General features: G+C 41.0%; 1 protein-coding gene across 3 annotated transcripts in view; it reads right to left on the minus strand.

Moving 5' to 3' along the window:
* LOC121276870 (versican core protein-like) overlaps positions 1 to 22,526 on the minus strand; it is a 228,990-nt gene that overhangs the window by 194,556 nt on the left and 11,908 nt on the right. For all 3 annotated transcript variants that reach the window (XM_041185460.1, XM_041185461.1, XM_041185458.1), the window contains exons 3-6: positions 17,356 to 17,431; positions 15,844 to 16,242; positions 10,683 to 10,857; positions 6,767 to 6,894 (exon numbers count right to left, since the gene is read on the minus strand). In XM_041185460.1, the coding sequence (XP_041041394.1) occupies positions 6,767 to 6,894; positions 10,683 to 10,857; positions 15,844 to 16,242; positions 17,356 to 17,425 (772 nt within the window). In that variant the 5' untranslated portion in view covers positions 17,426 to 17,431. The remainder of the gene's footprint in view (positions 1 to 6,766; positions 6,895 to 10,682; positions 10,858 to 15,843; positions 16,243 to 17,355; positions 17,432 to 22,526) is intronic.

A 22,526-nucleotide genomic window follows, 5' to 3' on the forward strand; every position in this document is an offset into this window, starting at 1 on the left:
CTGGTGAAAAATAAATGATTATACGTATGCGTATACAGACTGTATGTAGTGAATGCCCCTGTGCCCCTTTACCCATACATAGGAACATAGGAGCAGCCCATTGAGCCTGCTCTGCCATTCAATATGATCATGGTTGATCATCCACTTCAATGCTTTTTTCCCACACTATCCCCTAATCCCTTTATGTCATTCGCATTTAGAAATCTATCAATCTCCACTTTAAACATACTCAATGACTGAGCTTCCACGGCCCTCTGAGGTAGAGCATTCCAAAGGTTCACAACCCTCTGAGTAAAAATATTTCTCCTCATCTCGGTACTAAGCCTCCTTATTTTGAAACTGTGTCCCCTGGTACCAGAATTAAACAATATTTTATCCTTGTTTTGATAGCAAATGCCTACGACAACAAATGCAAAATTTAGTCAGGCAATCCCACGTCTGCTGAAACTTCTCTGGGCCTTACCTCTGTTTCACTAAGCTAAATTATTGAACGAAAACGGAAACCATGACAATATTTTAACTTGCTGCTAACAATGGACTGTATGTTGACTCTGGCTGAGAGAGATCCTTTTCCTTATCTAAAGATGCAAGTTGTATCCCCACACAATCATCAGCAAATGAATGAAAGAATCTCAAGTATTTTCCTATTGCACCACTTTATGTGGGCATTGGCATGAAGAATGTCTGGCTTTCTCCACTAAAGTGTCAATGAAGTTATCCAGTGAGTTATTGAGCTTATACAGATCAAGAAGCTCACAGGTTTTGTCGATTCAGCGTGCTATGTCAAGTTAATTGATCTCCACTGAGGGAAAAAAGGGGGCTACAGTTTGTCATGGACCCCCGGGTTAGAAAGGGGAAGATCAACCAAGATGTTTGCTCCTGATCACTATTAACCAACCCTTGTTAAAAGCACATGAGCATGTGAGGCTAAAGTAAGACATGACCATGTGGTCAAACATCTTGCCAACGCTCATTGTTAAGGTTCACACATGGCTGGCTTGTCTAAAGTATTGCAGGGTCTATGACACCTGTGGAATCAGGGATCAACCAGAGATCTTTGTGATATTTGTTAATACTCAATGACGCACCAGCATTGTAGAGCAGGTGGAGGAAAATCTTTTCATAAATCTTTTGAAGTAGCAAATTTGAATCAAATGGCTCTTTACTTCAGGCATTCCAGGTTCCAAACTTTCTAATTAACACAAATGACCAGCAATGAGTAAACCCAATAACAGGAACATGAGTGAGAAAAGATTTATTTTGACAAGTGTCAGTTTTGTAAGGTTTCACTTCAAGGAGATGAAGGATTTGGAAAATAATCATACCTTTTCTTTCATATTGTGATTTTTCCTTATATTTATGGCCAAAATAAAAAAAAACTAATAATGTGTTCAGTTTCAGGGAACTGGAGATTTGTCTCCCACCAAAAGACACCCAGAGATAGTATCATTTGAAAACAGCATCATGACAGGCCAAGTGATACGAAGCCGCCTCTTTCTTCACAAACTGTAATGAATATGTAAAACACAGCTAACGTGGAATATTTACAAGATTCAAAAATAAAGTGTTCCCTTACAATTTTCTTGTAAGGCTTTATTTTAAAAAATATTATATCCATCATCAGTTGCAATTAGCAACCAAATGGTTCCATCACAGTAATCATGAGGTAAAGTTATGACCTAGATTGCTGGTTTTAATTTACCTTCAGCTTGATGCAAATCGTGTGCTTGATTCCAAATGACAAGTGGTACATGTGATTCTGCTAATTCAGCACTTTGGGAAGAATGTGTGCCCAAAATCAACAGCAAGCAACTGATACTCTAGCTTGAACCACAACATCAGAAGGAAGTTTAATGGATGACTCAGTTTATACAACAGGAAACCGTAATTTTCCATACCAAATACTTGACTGTTCCCATTTACTTTAAATAGCCAAAATTATCTGACATTTGGACAATATACGTCAGAGAGTACTGCTTCACTGTTCTCATTTCAAGGAGCTTCATAAAATGAAACCAGAATGGAAAGCGCCAGGTTCAATAAAGAATGGGGTGAGAATGTGAGAGGAATGGAGCAGAAGGGGGATAGAGCTTTTTTAGATTTCAGGAGTGCAGCTGACACCCATTTACCCACCATTGTCTCCATAAACTGTGGCTCTACAAACTTTCCATCAAGTATGTCTGTTTCAAGAACATAAATGTAACAGCTAGTCCCCTTGCTTAGAGCATATAAATTCAGACATTCTCAATGTGACCAACACTGAGTGTGCAGCCTCAACGGAGTGTGAGAGTTTGGTGAGCTAAGGGAAACTTAAACATCTTTCTAAAAAACCTAATCTTGTTTATATTTAACAATTAACTGCAAGGACTATTTAAATTCTAAGTTTCATCCAGTGGCCTCTCCAGGCAACAGCTGAAATAGTTACTGGAGGAAACTAGCTTGAATTGATCTTGATGTACCTGGGCTCAGCTAATCCCTCTGTTTAGAGCATATAAATCCAGTCATTCTCAGTGCAACCAGCACTGAGTGTGCGACCTCAAGGGTGTGTGAGAGTTTGGTGAGCTCAAGGAGTTCAGTGAGGAAGGAAAGGAGGTGCTCCTTTGCTTTTTCAAACTTTTTCACCCTATAGGAACTGGTTCTTGCTCTACTACAGGGTGAGAAGATAACTGTTTGGTGAGTATCTGAATAAGTGGTCAAGGTCTATTCTATCCCTAAGGTTTAAAATAGTACAGGAATTTGTGATAAGATTAATAAATATATTAAAAAATATAAATAACTGAATAAAATAATTCGATAAGTAATTTAAGCACAAACATCTGTACCGCTGAGATGGTCTACACCTGAACCGTGCTGGGGCTGGTATCATTGCGAGCTGTATAACTAGGGAAGTAGAAAGGATTTTAAGCTGAATAGCTGGGGCAAGGGCTCAAATTTGGGAAGATGTAATAAACCAAAGAGTAGAGACAAGGCAAGAGAAAAAGGTGTTAATATGGGAAATGACAATCAGACAGTGACAGGAAGGGACAGCGAGTACACACCAAAAAGTAAATTAGCAGATAAGGCGAGATGCTACAAAAATAATAAAAGGACAAAACTGAAGGCTCTGTATCTAAACATATGTAGCATTTGAAACAAAACAGGTGAAATGAAAGCGCAAATAGAAATAAATAATTATGATCTGATAGCGGTTACAGAGACATGGCTACAGAATGACATAGGTTGGGACCTGAGTATCGAAGGGTATGTGACATTTAGGAATGACAGGAAGGAAGGGAAAAGGGAAGTGTTGGCTTTGTTAATTAATGCTGGTATTAGCGCATTAGAGAGGGATGACCTAAGTTCAGGAAACCAGTATGTAGAATCGGTTTTGGTTGAGACGAGAAATGATAAAGGCAAGAAGTCACTTGTGGGAGTGGTATGCAGGCCTCCTAATTGTAACTACGTGATAGGACGAGTATAAAAGAAAAGATAATGGGAGCTTGTCACAAAGTGATAATCATGGGGGATTTTAATCTACATATGGACTGAAAAATTCAGATGGGCAAAGGTAGCATAGGTGAGGAGTTCGTAAAAGGTTTTCAGGATAGTTTCTTAGAACAGCACACTTTGGAGCCAACCAGAGAGCAGGCTATAGTATACCTGGTATTGTGCTATGATTGATTGATAATTTCATAGTGAAGGCACTCTTAGGTAGCAGCGATCATAATATGATTGAATTTTACACTTGTTTTGAGTGAGTAACATGTGCGTCCAAGACTAGTATTTTAAACCTAAATAAGGACAACAATGAAGGCATGAAAGCGGAGCTAGCTAAAGTGAACTGGTAAATGAGATTAAGAGATGGGTCAATTGAGGTTCAGTGGTAGACATTTAAAAGGATACTTCAGAATGCACAGAATGCACAGGTGCACAGATATATTCCAATGAGAAAATTCAAACCCCACAATCTGGGGTTTGGCTAAAAAAAAGTTAAAGACAGCATCAAACTTAAGTATTTTTTTTTTAATTCTTTCATGCAAGCTGGGCACCACTGGCAAGACCAGGATTTATTACCCATCCCTTTGAACAAGGGCAGTTAAGAGTCAACCACATTGCTGTGGGTCTAGAATCACATTAGCCAGACCAGGTAAGGATAGCAGATTTCCTTCCCTAAAGGACATTAGTGAACCAAATGGGTTTTTATGACAGTCAACAATGGCTTCATGGTCATCATTAGACTTTTAATTCCAGATTTATATTGAATTCAAATCCCACAGTAGATGGTGGTATTTACTGTGGGATTTGAACCCAGATCCCCAGAGAATTGCCCTGGGTCTCTGGATTACCAGTCCAGTGACAATACCACCACGCTGTCACTTCTCCCTATAATTATGCAGACAGGTGGCAGATCAAAAGATTGGAAAGAATATAAAGAACAGCAAAGAATGACAAAAAAAATTAATAAAGAGGGAAAATTAGAGGACAAGAGAAAGCTAACTAGTAATATAAAGACAGAAAGTAAGAGTTTCTATCGATGTTTAAATAAGAAGTATTAACAAAGTGAGCATTGGTCCTATAGAAAGTGCACCTGGGCAATTGATAATGGCAAGTAGGGAGATGGCAAATGAATTAAACAGGTATTTTGCAAGAGGCTTCACAATAAAGGACACAAGTAACATCCCAGAAATGGCTGTAAATCAGGAAATGGAAGGGAGGCAGGAACTCAGGAAAATTACAATCACCAGGGAAATGATATTGAGCAAATAGTTGGGGCTGTAGGCTGACAAATCTCCAGGTCTGGATGGACTTCACTCTAAGGTCTTGAAAGAAGTGACTAGTGAGATAGTTGAAGCATTGGTTTTAATTTTCCAAAACCCCTTGGATCCGGGGAAGGTTCCATTAGATTGGAAAATAGCAAATGTAGTCAAAAGGGAGGGAAACAGAAAGCGGGAAACTACAGGCCAGTTAGCTGAACATCTGTCAGAGGAAAAACTTTAGAAGCTATTATTAAATATGTTATAGCAGAGTACTTAGAAAAATTCAAGGTAATCAGGCAGAGTCAACATGGTTTTGTGAAAGGGAAATCATGTTTAAGGAATTTATTGGAGTCCTTTGATGGAGTTACATGTGCTGTGGATAAAGGGAAATCGGTGGATGTACTGTACTTACGATTTCCAGAAGGCATTTGATAAGGTGCCACATCAAAGGTTATTGCAGAAGATAAAAGTTCGTGGTGTAGAGGATAACATAATGGCATGGGTAGAAGATTAGCTAGCTAACAGGAAGCAGAGGGTAGCCATAAATGGGTCTTTTTCTGAGTGACAGAATGTGATGAGTGGTGTGTCACAGGAATCAGTGCTGGGGCCTCAAATTTTAGAATTTATATAAATGACTTGGATGAAGGGAGCGAAGGTATGGTTGCTAAATTTGCAGACGACACAAAGGTAGGTAGGAAAGTAAATTGTGAAGAGGAAGTACAGAAGCTACAAAAGGGACATTGATGGGTTAAGTGAGTGGGCAAAGATCTGGCAATTGTTGTATAATGTGGGAAAATGTGAAATTGTCTATTTTGGCAGGAAGATTGAAAAAGAAGCTTATTACCTAAATGGTGAGCGGTTGAAGATCTCTGAGATTCAGAGGGGTTTGAGTGTCCTAGTGTATGAATCATAAATGGCTAATATGCAGGAAGGTTAATAGAATGTTATCATTTATTGTGAGTGGAATTGATTATAAAATTAGGGAGGTTATGCTTCAGTTGTGCAGGGCATTGGTGAGACCACATCTGGAATACTGTGTACAGTGCTGGTCTTCTTGTCTAAGAAAATATACAAATGCGTTAGAAGCAGTTCAGAGAGGGTTTACTAGACTAAGAACAGGAATGGATGGGTTGTCTTATGAGGAAAGGTTGGACAGGTTAAACTTATAGCCACTAGAGTAAGAGGTGATTTGATTGAAACCTTTAAGATCTGGAGGGGTCCTGACAGGGTGGATGTGGAGAGGATGTTTCCTCTTGTGGAAGAATCTAGAACTAGGGTCACACTTTAAAAATAAGGGGTTGCTCATTTAAGGCAGATATGAGGAGAGATTTTTTCTCTCTTCCTCAAAAGGCAGTGGAAGCAGAGTCTTTGAATATTTTTAAGGCAGAACTAGATAGATTCTTGATTAACAAGGGGGTGAAAGGTTATCGGGGGTAGGCAGGAATGTGGGGTTGAGGTTACAACCAGATCAGCCATGACATTATTGAATGGCGGAGCAGGCTCGAGGGGCTGAGTGGCCTACTCCTGCTCCTAATTTGTATGTTCGTAACAAACCACACTTCTTTATTTTCATGCACCAATAGATGTACAAGCTCGCTGGTGAGGCAAGTGAACAGGTTATGCTTTCCTGAAATGGACAAGCTGTCAGTGACAGGTGCCAACAGCTCACCCACGTTACTTAAATGATGTTCTTTCGAGAAAAAGGCAAATGTGTTTTATATTAGCAGGGAGGTAGTACTCTACTATATTAATGCAATACTTAGGGAATGTTGAAGATACCATCTTTCAACGGAACAATTAACTAGAGGCTGTGTGTGACTGTTAAGATGGATGTAAAAATTCCATGCACATTTTCAAAGAGAAGGCTTGACTACAAAGTGATGACAACACTCCAAAAGAAATTCATAGGGCCCAGCTGAATTTCTATCCCATTGACAGCACGGAACATTTTATGAAGAATTATTTTAAAATTGCCAACAGGAAGGCAATGTTACTGATGAAAAGGGCCAGCCACCACAAACGCTTCTTACCATTTGTGTCTCCCACATAACAGTAAACATCGTATGTCTCACTGGGGTCTCGTATTCCATACGTTCTGACACCTGGTTGCCCCCTTTTATCTCCATAGCAGCCAGGTCTTGGCTTGGTGATTGGGTATCTAAAAAGCAAAAAACAGAAATTATTGTATGATAGTATTATGGATTAGTCAGTGAATAACTAATTAACAATCTTAATCAATAGAACACAAAGGATGTCACACTGTTTTCCCTTTGTTCTCTGTATGTGGATGGTACTGGAAAAGCCACTTTACTGTCCAACAATGGTTACCCTGAGAAGGTGGTGGAAGGCTTTATTGAATAACAATTGCTTCAGAGAGCATTAGGGGTTCACCATATAATTTGGGAGGTGAGGTGTGAGATTCCTTATCCTGAAGGGCGTAAGTGAAACAGTCGGCTTTTTACAACAATACAGCAACTTTCATGGTAATTTTTTTGGCACGAGCCTACAAATTGATAGATTAATTCAAAAATTGGAGGTCACAATGGTGAGACTGGACTCAAGGGGTGGAATTTTACTGGACCCACAGAGGTGCTGTTGCAAGCATTAAAATCTGAAGATTGCATTTCAGGTTGGCTCCCCAATGTGTTCCCTCTTCTAAGCTATCTTGCCAGAGGCAGGGTCAACACACTAGCTGGTAGCCAATTAGGCCACTTTACGGGCCATTTAGGGGAAAGATACTGCTGCCAGGTTCTCCCCAACATCAAGGTTCCCCCCCCGCCGATTGCCACACCAAAACCAAAGCCCAGCCTAGAAGCAGCCACTCAATGACAGGCGTCGGGGGGTCTCGACAGCAGAAATATTTCACAGGTGGTTAGACTCTCCCCTGCTTCTTTGAATTGTTGCCTACTCCCCTAGCTACAGAGCTGCCATAGCAAAATATTACTGCGATAACTTGAACTCTTACGAATTGTCCCAATAGGGAGGTGCAATGCATAGCATTTTGCAGTGTTAATATATGAATTTATACCCATAATTGCCCAAACAGTGAGTCTACAATCCTGACGAAATCATCACAGTGAGGGGTCAAGTTGCGTTTTCTAAAAGGTGGAAGAAAACCTAGCATTATGTGGTGCCTTTCACATCCTCAGAGTAACCCAAAGCATCTTACAGCCAATAAATTACCTTTAAAGTGTAGTCACTATTTCGTTATCAAACGGTATCATGAGATCTTTTACATTGATCTTAACAGTCAGGAAAGACCTTGAATAAATTTCTCAATTAAAAGACAACATCTTCAACAGTGCAACACTCCCTCAGTACTGCACTGAAATATCAGCCTAAATAAAAATGAAAGAACAAACAAAATAGGAGCAGAAGTAGGCCATTCGGCCCCTCGAGCCTCCTCCACCATTCAATAAGATCATGGCTGATCTGACTCTAACTCCATTTTCCTGCCTGCCACTCGAATTATATGTGCAAAGAAATGATGTCTTTTGAACCTTCTAAGGCAGAAATGTCAGCCAAGTTGGAAATATCAAAGTTACTTTTACTATTCAAAGAAAATCATGCAGCTTCTTTCAATGTTCTGGCCAAAAGTTTTTTTTATTCATTTACGGGATGTGGGCTTCGCTGGCTGGGCCAGCATTTATTGCCCACCCCCAGTTGCCCTTGAGAAGGTGGTGATGAGCTGCCTTCTTGAACCACTGCAGTCCATGTGGTGTAGGTACAGTCACAGTGCCGTTAGGAAGGGAGTTCCAGGATTTTGACCCAGCGGAAGTGAAGAAACGGCGATATATTTCCAAGTCAGGATGGTGAGTGACTTGGAGGGGAACTTGCAGGTGGTGGTGTTCCCATTTATTTGCTGCCCTTGTCCTTCTAGATGGTAGTGGTCATGGGTTTGGAAGGTGCTGTCAAAGGAGCCTCGGTGAATTCCTACAGTGCGTCTTGTAGATGGTACTTACTGCTGCTACTGTGCATCGGTGGTGGAGGGAGTGAATGTTTGTGGGTGTGGTGCCAATCGTGTGGGCTGCTTTGTCCTGGATGGTGTCAAGCTTCTTGAGTGTTGTGGGAGCTGCACTCATCCAGGCAAGTGGGGAGTATTCCATCACACTCTTGACTTGTGCCTTGTAGATGGTGGACAGCTTTGGGGTGTCAGATGGTGGTTTACTCATCGCACTATTCCTAGCCTCTGACCTGCTCTTGTAGCCACAGTATTTATATGGCTAATCCAGTTCAGTTTCTGAACTTTTTTGTACATCAAACAGCATCAACAAAAGTGGCATCATCAATCATCACATTGCCGTTTCTGGGACATTGTTAACTGCAAAATGCCAATTGCCTTATCGATGTAATATAGTGACTGCACTTTGAGATAATACTTTGGATATAAAGCACTTAGATGAAATAAAACGTTAATTCATGTTTTCCATTTTGTGTTTGAAGTACCTGTATTAATATCCCTGTGACTGCAGTGAGCCACCTTTTGGTGGGAATTGTGAGTTGCTATTGAGTCCATTGACCTCAATTCTCACCTGCTAAATATTCACAGCCAGTTTCTTTCCTCTAGTAATCACAACATCAATACCACCATAAAATTAGTACCAGCAAAGTACTGAATGAAGATGTTTGGATTGAAATGGAGAAGCACAATTACATCATTACACTGTGCGCATATCATAGAACAAGTCTTTGTGCCCTCAATCTGCATCTAGTGAGAAAATGAATGACCTCCCAGCAGCACTCCTCCAAAGCCAGATTTTATTATAGCACTAATTTAAAAGCTCCTTGAGGCACCTTCTAATCCCAAAGCAGACGACTGCATAGAAGTATTGGCAGAATCATCAAAGCAGTAGCTAACATTGCTTTTAACGGAGTACATCTTTTAACGGATAAATAACTGATTTATTTGATAAGTTCGTGACAATCCATTATTTTAATAGCAATAAATGTACAGTCAAAGACAGTTAAAGTTTATGCACCAATATAAAGGCAAATGAACTAGCTCCAGTTCAAATAGCAGAGCTTTCGTAATCAGGATTACATTGGCACAGGTCCTACATGTGTTCAACAACAACAACAACTTGCACTGATAAACCTTTAGCACCGTAAAATGTCCAAAGGCACTTCATAGAATCATAGAATAGTTACTGCACAGAAGAAGGCCATTTGGCTCATCATATCCATGCTAGCTCACCACAACAGCAACTCAGCTGGTTCCACCCCCCAACCTTTCCCTGTAATCCAGCAAATTATTTTTCTCTGTGGGTGCTTATCCAAATCCTTCTAGCATTGAATCTGCCTCCACCACACTCTCAGGCAGTGCATTCCAGTTCTTAGCCTTGCAGTGTGTAAAATGGTTTCTCCTCATATCACCAATGGTTCTTTTACGACGCACCTTAAATCCGTGTCCTCTGATTCTTGACCTTTCTATCAATGAAAACAGTTTCCCTCTATCTCTTCTGTCTAAGTCCCTTGTAATTTTGAACACTTCTATCAAATCTCCTTTCTAAGAAGGATAACCCCAGCATCTCCAATATATGCAAATAACTGAAACCCTTCATCCCTAGTACCATTCTCTAAAGCTTTACTGCAACATCTTTAAAGTCTTCACATCCTTCCTAAAGTGTGATGCACAGAATTGAGGCTGAACCAGAGTTTTAAAAGCATTCATTATAACTTCCTTGCTTTTGTACTCTATGCCTCTATTTATAAAATCCAGGATCCTTTGTGCCTTTTTAAACACTTTCTCAACCTGCCCTGCTACCTTCAACAATTTTGGCATATATATCCCAAGTCTCTCTGTTCCTGTACCCTCCTTAGAATTGCACCCTTTATTTAATATTGCACCTCCTTGTTCTTCCTACCACTTCATGCTGTATAACTAAACTGTTGCTTTATCAATTTACAACAAAACATTGGTTTTATGCACATTAATCAATCGCTTACCTGACACTTCGATCAGAAAGCCAGCCAGCATCACACTGATCAAACCCATCTTCATACGAGGCCTGAATCTGTTCAGGGGTTGCAATCGTTGCACTATTATCCTGACAGACTTGTTTAGCCATCTCAAAGTTCAGTGAATACCTGCTGGCTGCTGCCCGATAATGGAATATGACACCTGTGGGTGGAATGGTAGTCCTCAGTAAATGCACCAAAGGCATGGGTGGATTAGTTTTCTTCCCTTCTCTTGAAGGCAGTGATTCATGTTGGGGTATACAATCAATATTGCCTGCAATCCTGTAACCTCATTGAAATAGGTAATTGTCACAGTGAGCCAAGACAGTGAGGAACCAGCTTTCCTCTGCTTTAGAGGAAATGTCATTTTCTTGGGCACAGGTCAGTGGAGATCAACTATGCTAGATGTCCACAAGCATTGCATCTACATAGCCCTGTATCCCATCCATATGGGGGAAATGGCAGTGGTATCAGATGTCATTCACATTATGGAAGCCAAAGAGTAGAAGGCACAGTGAAAGTGAATCTTAGAAGCTGTGCTCAGCCTCCACATATTGAAAGAGTTGAGAAAATGCCACCAGAAGCCTACATGGAACCATTATTTCAAAGCCAGCAAGAAGGATCAGCAGGGCTACAGGCCATTTGGCTGGTGTGTTTGGAAAACAAATTAGAAACATCTTTAGCATATTATAATTGAGAAAGATTACTTGTCATGATTCAAAAACAAGCAGCCCAATGACTCAGTTTGTAATGCTCTGTCGAGCAAGGAACTGAAGCTATGGAGAACCGACCCCTAGTCAATTCCTGCTGTGTGCCAAATTTAGCCTTGTGTTGCAGTATGGAAACAATAATTAGCCTCAACCCTTCTGGACTAAGGAGCAGAGAATTCAGCTCATCACCCCATGACTCTTGCCGAAACATGCAGGCGTGGGAAAAGGGATGGACTTTGTCAGTGTTGCTCACCTATGCTCACCCTCACTGTCTTACATTTGAAGATAATTTAGATGGATAAAGGAAATGGTTGTAATGGTGAAACTGAATCTGTGTGTCAGTGCTTACAGAAACAGGGAGGAGAGGGGGGACTGAGGGGGAGGAATGTATAGAACATTTGAGGTTAATGTTTGATATCCACCAAGAAATATAAAATAAGTTCTAAAACTATGGAAACAGAGCAATAGTTGATAAATAATTGTGATAACTGTACAAAAAGTACACCAACTAAAACATATTCTTAGGGCTACCTAGGCAGTTTCAACCATAATTCAGCAGCCTTAAAAATCGCTTAACTACTGCAGTCAGGATCGCACGGTCTACTTTTTGAATGTGATTTAATCCCTATAGCACTACATTCCTTTTGAGAAAGAATGTTTTCTTAGCACCTCCAGAGATGGTCTCAAATAAATTGGGTCAGGTTTATGTTCATGCTTTGCCAATCCCTAGCATCAATGTAGCCCAGTTCTGACGTATGCTGATTAGTTCCATTCACTAGTCACAGAGAATTAGTGAAGGTGGTGCATGAGTGAGATGTCTGTATCTGTAACCTATACATACCCTATCTTTCAACTTGAACAAGGACATATCAGGCTGGATGTTCCCCTGTGGTTATGATGATTCTCTCACAGTGACATGCAAAATGGGCTAAGGGCTTGTTATTCTGGATCCTGCCAATCTTTAAGTCCGACATATTTTCCACCAGAAGTGGCAGTAGACAATAAAAACCCCCACCTACTTATATCATTTTTACATATCATCATTATTGCCCTGGCAACACTTGGAGATTATGAACACTGTGGAACACATTGTCCACTGTTCTTAAGCAATGCAGAAGGCTTTGATAAATTTAAATGCCCATCATAAGGAGTAAAAATGATGCAGGCCATTGATATACTCATTTACTGCAGCAAATTTTATTTTGGTTTTTGCTGCAAGCTACTTTGTTCCTCTGACACTACTGTAGCTATTTATACATGCCCCCTTCCTTTGTCCCACCATTGGTGATTGTGTGTTCAGCTACCTTGTACACCGCATTCTGGAATTCTTTTCTCCAAGCTTTTCTCCTTGTCCACCTTCTCATCTTCCTTGAAACTGCTCTTTAAAACCCACTTCTTTTGACTATTTGGTTACTTTTCCTAATATCTCCCTCTTCTGCTGTATAAATTCAAGTTGTTACTACAATGAAAAATAATCCCTGACTGCACTGTGTAATTGTTATTGTGTGAGTACTGGGAAAACTGCTTGAATTTCCTCCCGTTCTTCCAGTTACCCATTTCTCACAGATTAAAACTGTACCTTAAAGATCAGGGAGAATTTGATTTTCTTCTCCCAAACTGAAATACAGCAATTTCCAACTTGGGCATCTTTTAGTAATCTTTAAAGTGTTGTGCTTTTGCCTTGGGCAGAGCTAATTTCCAGAGAAACCATGCACTCAAGGGGGGGACCATTTAACGGTGATAACCAATTAAAGAAAGGAAGGCGTGCATTTATATAGCACCTTAACACAGCTCTCAGAAATGTTTCAAAGCACTTCATGTCATGATAAACATTGAAGTGTAATGGCTGCTATTAAGACGCTAAACAAGGTGGTTATGGCTGACAAGGGAAGTCAGGGACAGCATAAAAGCGAAAGAGAAAGCGTACAATGCGGCGAAGAGCAGTGGGGAAACAGGGGATTGGGAAGCCTACAAAGACCAACAGAGGACAACTGAAAAAGGAATAAGGAGGGAGAAGATTAAATATGAGGGTAAACTAGCCAGTAATATAAAAGAAGATTGCAAGAGTTTTTTTAGATATATAAAGGGTAAGAGAGAGGCAAAAGTGAACTTTGGGCCGCTGAAAAATGACACTGGAGAACTAGTAGTGGGGAACAAAGAAATAGCGGAGGAACTGAATAGGTACTTTGCGTCAGTCTTCACAGTGGAAGACACGAGTGACATCCCCAAAGTTCAAGAGAGTCGGGGGGCAGAGGTGAGTATGGTGGCCATTACCAAGAAGGTGCTAGGAAAACTGAAAGGTCTGAAGGTGGATAAATCACCTGGACCAGATGAATTACACCCTAGAGTTCTGAAGGAAATAGCTGAAGAGATAATGGAGGCATTAGTGGCGATCTTTCAAGAATCACTGGAGTCAGGGAGGGTCCCAGAGGACTGGAAAATCGCTAATGTAACCCCACTGTTTAAGAAGGGAGTGAGGCAAAAGACAGGAAATTACAGGCCGATTAGCCTGACCTCGGTCATTGGTAAGATTTTAGAGTCCATTATTAAGGATGAGATTTCAGAATACTTGGAAGTGCGTGGTAAAATCGGGCAAAGTCAGCATGGTTTCATCAAGGGGAGGTCATGCCTGACAAATCTGTTAGAATTCTTTGAAGAGGTAATGAGTAGGTTAGACAAAGGAGAGCCAATGGATTTTATCTACTCAGACTTCCAGAAGGCCTTTGACAAGGTGCCGCACAGGAGGCTGCTCAGTAAGATAAGAGCCCATGGTGTTAGAGGCAAGGTACTAGCATGGATAGAAGATTGGCTGTCTGGCAGGAGGCAGAGAGTGGGGATAATGGGGTCCTTCTCAGGATGGCGGCCGGTGACTAGTGGAGTTCCGCAGGGGTCAGTGTTGGGACCACAACTTTTCACTTTATGCATTAATGATCTAGATGAAGGAACTGAGGGCATCCTGGCTAAGTTTGCAGAAGATACAAAGATAGGTAGAGGGACAGATAGTATTGAGGAGGCGGGGAGGCTGCAGAAGGATTTGGACAGGTTAGGAGAATGGGCAAAGAAGTGGCAGATGAAATATAACGTGGGGAAGTGTGAGGTCATGCAATTTAGTAGGAAGAATAGAGGCATAGACTATTTTCTAAATGGGGAGAGAATTCAGAAATCTGGAGTGCAAAGGGACTTGGGAGTCCCGGTCCAGGATTCTCTTAAGGTTAACTTGCAGGTTGAGTCAGTAGTTAGGAAGGCAAATACAATGTTGGCATTTATTTCAAGAGGACTAGAATATAAAAGCAGGGATGTGCTGCTGAGGCTTTATAAGGCTCTGATCAGACCACATTTAGAATGTTGTGAGCAATTTTGGGCCCCGTATCTCAGGAAGGATGTGCTGGCCCTGGAGAGGGTCCAGAGGATGTTCACGAGAATGATCCTAGGAATGAAAGGCTTAACATGTGAGGACGTTTGAGGACTCTGGGTCTATACTCGATGGAGTTTAAAAGGATGAGGGGGGATCTGATTGAAACTTACAGAATACTGAAAGGCCTGGATATATTGGACGGGGAGAAGATGTTTCCATTAGTAGGAGAGACTAGGACCCGAGGGCACAGCCTCAGGGTAAAGGGAAGACCTTTTAGAACAGAGATGAGGAGAAACTTCTTTAGCCAGAGAGTGGTAAATCTATGGAATTCATTGCCACAGAAGGCTGTAGAGGCCAGGTCATTGAGTGTATTTAAGACCGAGATAGATAGGTTCTTGATTGGTAAGGGGATCAAAGGTTACGGGGAGAAGGCAGGAGAATGTGGTTGAGAAACTTATCAGCCATGATTGAATGGCGGAGCAGACTCGATGGGCTGAATGGCCTAATTTCTCCTCCTATGTCTTATGATCTTATGGTCTTATGGTTATTTCCTTGTACCCAACAAGACCTCACAAGCAGCGAATACTTTTGGTAGTGTAAGCTGAGGGAGGACATTGGTACCAGGAGGACTCCCTGCCCCTCTTTGATTATTTTAATAGGAATTAAGCATCACAATAAACAAGATGGGATCTTTGGCTACTGTCTCACCAAAAGAATCTTAACAAACAGTATCTGTCAATACTACAGTGCAGTATCGTCAGCTCATGTGCTCACATCCTGAATTAAGTTGATAAGAGATAATATTGTGACAAATGTTACAATCTTGTACTTCTAGGTCAGATAAATGTTACTTTTAATTAAAGCAGAAACTTCTACATCTAAAAGAAATACAATGAAACTCGACCGGCTATATAGACCCGTTTTCTATTGAGGTCTACATGTGCCACAGCTAAATCTGTAATGGAACGTTTGCTATCAATACAAGCAAGATCCATTAGTCCAATAATTCACCATTTGACAGATTTCAATGTAACTGCAACTGGTAATCCATTAGATGAAAATCACTTGGCACAGAGAAACTTACCAGTAACATCTAATGAGACAGTGTCTTGCTCATCTTCAATGCCGATCATTACCTCACAGCGGTAAAGACCAGTATCACTTGCTCGCAGTCGACAAATGGTTAGTGTTGCATCGCTCAGACTCTCAGGATGTTGGGGCACTGCCACTCTACCATCATAGTCAGCAGCAATTTTTATCACACCGTTTTGTGCCACCAGAATTAAGGTTTCTTTTTTGATCCTTCCATCTTTTCCTTCCTCTATTTTTGTCCACTTAATGCGAGGAAACTCCTGGAAAGAATGGTTGGATGGTGAAGGTGTGGCCAGCATTGAATAGTGGCATGGAAGAGACACAAAGCTAGAAAGGGAGCCTTTTACATGGGAGCTCCTCTTAATCTTCATTCTCATCATCCTGTCGTGTGCTGAGGACAAAGGAAAGAGTTATCATTCGTAAATTAGGAACAACTTGAATTTGCAAAAACATTTGCGACAAAAAAACCCATCTTTCTTGAATCAGAGGCCGGCCACACTTGCTTTCTTCTTCACTCTTTTGGAAAAGTTTTTTAAATTTCTGTCATTTAGAGCTTATCAATGAAATGGATGCTGGAGCTTTCACCTCCTCAGGTTAAATGGCTGTTTTAGCACTTTCTGTTAGCCAGGAAAAGCTAGATAGTTCCCCCAGGGCCCTCCACTAGGCCTTTGGATTTCCGCAGCTTCAATCACCCATATTCCAATTGCTGCCCCACCTCTTGCAGTTGCCAGCCACCATCCCCAGGAGTCCCCAGCTGAACCCTCCGTGCTCATGCCCTTCTGTCCACCGACCAGACTATCAATTTGCCCAGCTATCACACAGGAGATGAAGCTACAGAGTGTCAATGAGGTTCTGCAATCCGCATCTGTGGTCGGATTCTTTAGCTAATTTCTGGCTTTACCCTGCCCTCCCCTTTCCCCCACCCACAGCCCCCCACACCACGATCGTTACTATCATAGAGCCAAAATGTCTATCTTGACCATTTTAGCTGCAGCAGCAGCATTGCATTTCTCCCCCACCAAGGCAGAGGATCTATAAAGGACAAAAATAGCACCTAGAACCCTCCATGAGAATGCACTGAGGAGAATTGTGCTGCTGGTCAGGTGTACAGCATAGGCAGGGTGAAGAACAATTTTAGTGCATTTCCAGCGGTAATTCTACCAATGATGGGGATCCAGACCTTATTGTTTAAACTACTTTTACTAGACTGTGAAATGTCTAACATCATTCCACCTAAGCACTTCAATATTGCTCCTTTTAGAATATCAAAATCACATAGCTTTCCAACAACTGATTTATTCTAGTTAATACAAGCATTTTTGAAGTAGTGAAATTATCCACAAGTGGTGCAGTCTTGTAATACTTAACTGGCTGACTATTTTAAAATACGTAAGGACAATAAAGTGTCTATAGTTACATAATAATATTTTAAATTCAATCCATTGTCCTACAGTGCGGAAATGTAGGACAAAGCAATAACACAACTGAGCAAATGCAGTCTTACCTGAGTGCACTGATGATACAATTGTCCACGTGGAGCATATCCACAGGATATGTTTTAAATGTAATATCATTTTGACCTAAGGGGAAAGAAAATACATTGTCCATAAGGTTGCACAGAACTCTTCTAACTAATTAATACCATAACAGGGGAACATTCTACATCATGTGAATTATAGAAAAATACTAATAGCTACATGATCTGCTGCTGCATGCAAGTGAACACGCAGTTTGAGGGCTTGCTTTCTAGGAACAAAGAGCTGAAAGGGGTCAGCACTCACATTACACTGCTAACTCTCAAGATTATGAGCAGTGAAATAAGTGTAAGACTATTTTATCATAGAAGTCAAGTAGTTGAACTACAAAGTACAAGATAAATCAGAACCTGATAGAAATGGGAGACATTTGAATACACTTTGCTGAAATTGCCCCACAGTCAGTTCTTCTGTAGTGTGGGCTAATACAGGAGGTACAGTCGAGCAATTCCTCCTACGGTCACAATTGATTTGAATACTGAAAGTTAATTGGAAAAACCGCATTCCCCCCCCCTCAGTTGAATGCAGCAAGTTTCCAGTGTAGATGCCCCGATGACAGCAGTGCAATATATTCAGGCAATAAGGCAGCAGCCACAAAAATAATAGGATATCTAGTTGGGAAATGTTCAGCCAATTAAGAAAAAATCTTGGAAAAAAGAATAAGTGAACTGAAATGTATATATCTGACATAAAAACAGAAAATGTTGGAAAAAAACTCAGCAGGTCTGACAGCATCTGTGGAGAGAGAAACAGAGTTAACATTTCAACTCTATATGACCCGCCGTACAGACTCGAAACATTAACTCTATTTCTCTCTCCACAGATGCTGTCAGACCTGCTGAGTTTTTCCAGCATTTTCTGTTTTTATTTCAGATTTCCAGCATCCGCAGTATTTTGCTTTTATCTACTATGTATATATTTGACAATTGATTGACAAGCAATGTGTTCAGATTTCTACCAAAATGAAGATGATAAAAGGCAATTAATGGATTTGACCCTCAGACAACCTATGATCAGTCTAAATATTCTCAACACAAACATCAAAAATAAAAAAAAGTTAACTTTCTATCTTTTCCAAGTAAGCATTTCAGTTTTCAATTCCAATCTAGTCAAGCAGTGCGAGCAGAAAACACACCCAAATTTCTGCTTACTATTCTCAGTGCTGTACTGAAAAAGTCTAGAATATTAGTTGAAAATTAGTTCCATACTCAAAAAACAAAATCAGGATTGGCTGGAATTTAAATTTAAACTTTACAGTGAAGTGGTATTTCTGCTGCATCTGGGTGATTGATTGGATGGAAATTGGGCAGGGTCCCTAGCCAGCATACAATCTCTCAACCCATTTTCCCTCTGTATATTGTGCCCAAACTATCCCAATATACCCAGGTGTATGAGCAACAAAACCTGGCCCAAGGAGTTTATCCAGCAAATAGCTGAGCTATACAAGAAGACCCAAAGTTCAATTGCAACAGTTGCATGGGAGCACCACCATCTACAAGCTTCCTTCCAAGCTACACACCATCCTGACTTGGAAATGTATCGCTGTTCCTTCACTGTCACTAGATCAAAATCCTGGAACTCCCTCCCTAACAGCACTGTGGATGTACATGCACCACACAGACTGCAGCAGTTCAAGGAAGTGGCTCACCATCACCTTCTCAAGGACAATTAAGGATAGGCAATAAATGTTGGTCTTGCCAGCGATGCCCACATCCCAGGAATGATTTTTTAAAAAGTTTACTTTGAGTTAGCTTACCTCACAAGAGATAAAAATTGACCTGGGTACCCAGTTTAGACAGTACTCTTACCTGCTAAATTTCTGCTAAGCAGTTTGTATTCTCCAGGCAATGGCTAGCAGCATTTTCTGGTGTCAAAATGTAAACATTGAAACTTAGGAACAAGTTGCTTAAGAGATCTTAGGTCGAATAACAAGATGCAAAAGACAACAATCAGGCAGGAGGAAAGGACTGCATTTATTGTTGGCTGATTTCTTTAAATATGTTGATTTTACTTTCTACCGAGATTGGCTTCCAAGACCAACTGCTACTGAGACAAACCAGTTGCAAGATTGTACTAGGATAACAATTTCTCCTTAAGCCCCAAGCTCAAGCCAACCCAAATCTCAATCTGCAAACTGTGCTCTGAAAATCTCCAAAAGGCAAGAAGGAAAGGAAGAACTAAGCCACTGATGACTTGAAATGATCAATTATATAAGTTTTCCTATGGTACTATAAGGCAGAACTAACAGCAATTCTCAAGGCCATGGGCCAAGATGAATGAGAAAGCCACGTCTGCAGGAACTCCTGGGAATGGGTTTACAAGTATATAAAGCAGACCAGCAAAGTAGGAGATGTTAAAACTTATTCTACATAATGATGTAATTGTTTTTTTTACTGTAGTAATGTTGAACCAGGTGTTATATGTATGTCATACGTTTTTTTTTCCAAGCTTTTTGGGCTTGAACATTGAGGATCACCATATGGTTAGGACTATAATCAACTTCATATGGCATTCTAAGCAAGTAAAGTGAGACAACCAGACTCAAAAGTAAAGACTTTTTCTAGGCTGTAGAGGCTATACACAGAATGATGAAATACAAAATTAGAAAGACATAAACTATGTTAACAGACAAGTTCCTTAAATAGCAGTTATTTAAAGAAACAAGCCCTTTGTTCATGTAAATATAATACAACAATTCTGTGTTGGCCACATGGTTGTTTAGATAAAGACATGAGCATGAATGTTTCACCTTAAAAGCAGAAAGGAAGGGTATGACATTTGCTGGAGGCTTGCCTATAAACCTCAAAAGCCACATTCTCAAGGGAAGGCAGACAAAATTATAGGTTTCTTAGGTTATTTCATTTCTGTTACAAATCCAACAACAACTTGCATTTATATAGTGCCTTTAATGTGGCAAAGGATATTAAGCTCCTTAACAAATTGGGATTGGACGCCGGCCCACAAGAACAGTTGAAAAGGTGGATTATGAGGCTATTCTTGAAAGTGAAGAAGGCTTTCGGAGGGGAAGAGGGCACGTTGACAAAAGGAGGGAGGGTGACAGAAAATCAGAGTTAAAAGTTTGAATAATGCAAACTGGGACATAGGATGAAAGGCAATTGCAAAAGTAGGGTAAAGGAAAGGAACAAGGAATAATTTTTACTTCAGATTTCCAGCATCTGCTGTATTTTGCTTTTGTTGGAGGAAACAAGGATTTGCAAAGAATAACAAATCTTACATGGTAACTTGATAATCTGAAAACTGCATACACCTTGAGTGCTGTCTTAATATTTTACCAATACTGGAAGATCATTAAGATTCCTGAGGTTGGATTTCACGGGAAGTGTATTGCTCACTTTCCCATTGTAAGTTGGCCAGCAGCTGGCAGACCTAAAAAAAAGCCCGCCCTGCAGCAATAACGGGCTGCCGGCAGGCTAAACAGGCTAAGAGTGGACTTCGACCCCTCGGAGGGAGGAAATCTGACTGGCCAGCAGCTCTGGCAGCCCCAGCCACGCTGGAACTGAGTAGTGTACACTGCTGGGACTGCTAGCTTGCACACAAAGCAGATCCTGGAGTCAAGCAAATCCGAGGTTTTTAAGGGCAGGGAGGGATCAGGAAGCCTAGGGAGGGGGGTTGGTGAGGGAGGTGGAGAGGTGGGTTTTGGAGGCCAGGTGAGGAGGAACAAAGGGTGGGGGGGGGGGGGGGGGAGTGGTGTAGCATCTTGGTGGGGGTGCACCCAATGCATAAAAGGTACCTCCTGAATGTTATGCCCCCCTTGCTTCCCGTCTTTCAAAAATATTTTTCAAAAGCTGGCTCCTCACTCCCATCTTTCAGTCGTGCCAACCATTTTATGCTTGGACAGTATGAAATACTGGTCAATTACCTTGGTAACAAGCACAATTGCCCAATAAACATATTTTTTTAAATGGTGGGTGGGCTGCCAATTTCAGCACCCACTCAGCCACCATATTATAGGGACAACGTTGGGGGTGGGCAAAAAGACAGTGGGCTTTCCAACCCTCACATTTACATTTACATGCACCCCGCCCCCCCCCCCCCCCCCCCCCCCCCCCCCCCCCCCCACCCCCCCCACCCCCCACCCCCACCTCCCCACATGCCTAGAAACATGTCCGGCCAGGTGACTATAAAATCGAGCCCCTGTGTTTCTGAATCACTTGAAGAATAAAGTTAAATATTTTAAGATGATTCCCATTCCAAAAACAAAGCGAAGCACACTGTTTTACCACATGGGTATTGCTTTGCTTACAGTATTAATAATCTGTGACAGGAGATTAGACATTAGAAAAAACTCTCCTGTCAGAACTTGTAATGGGGCTTAAAAGGATCAACTGAGATGTTCCTCCTAGTGTGTAGTTTACCTGCTCCAAACTATAAAATTTGAGAACTCTTTCAAGATGGAACTAATTCAAAGCACACTGTTAGAGTCTGTGTGTGACACCATTCTCGGTATCATGCATGTCATTATATCACATCAGAACAGCTGTATCATTTTACGTGGAGTCAAAGATTTAGCAGAAATATTTAACCACGAATCTTCAGCTTCTTCCATCTCCTAGCACCCACCCTCTGTCCCCATCTCCACTTTGTATTTAAAGACATGGGTGTGGCCGGGCTTGCATGCTGGTTTACAATTTTTAACTTCTGTGGGTGAAAGTGAACACCACTCCTCATTCCACCTGTCAGCATCACTCCCTGCTTCTAATGTTTACAGCTCCAGTGATGAAACAATTTTTGCGGCTGAGAATTCTCACAATAGGTTTGCATTTGCAGATCAAGAAGATGGATAGAGGAGAGGGGGTTGGCCTTTGTGCTTTGATGGGGGATCTTCTGTGAAGGGGAGAAATGTTTGGAAAAGGAAATGTACCTGTAAGTGGAGAGATAGGTGAATTGGATAGAGTTTGGAGAAGTAATGACTGATGTTTAGTTAAATGGTGGGTGGGCCGCCAAGGGGGGCAAAACATAAATCCAAATATCACTTCATGTTTCTAGTTTTTTTTAGGTATAAGATCTATTAATTGTGGTGCAAAAGCAAACCAGAAAGCAACAATTTTGTTGTAAAAATTCAAATTTTCCTGGCTAATGGGCTCCTTGGCCCCTTTTGATACATATGCAGTAATGGGTA

The sequence above is a fragment of the Carcharodon carcharias genome, chromosome 4 (assembly GCF_017639515.1).
Source record: "Carcharodon carcharias isolate sCarCar2 chromosome 4, sCarCar2.pri, whole genome shotgun sequence".
Taxonomy (NCBI): Eukaryota; Metazoa; Chordata; class Chondrichthyes; order Lamniformes; family Lamnidae; genus Carcharodon; species Carcharodon carcharias.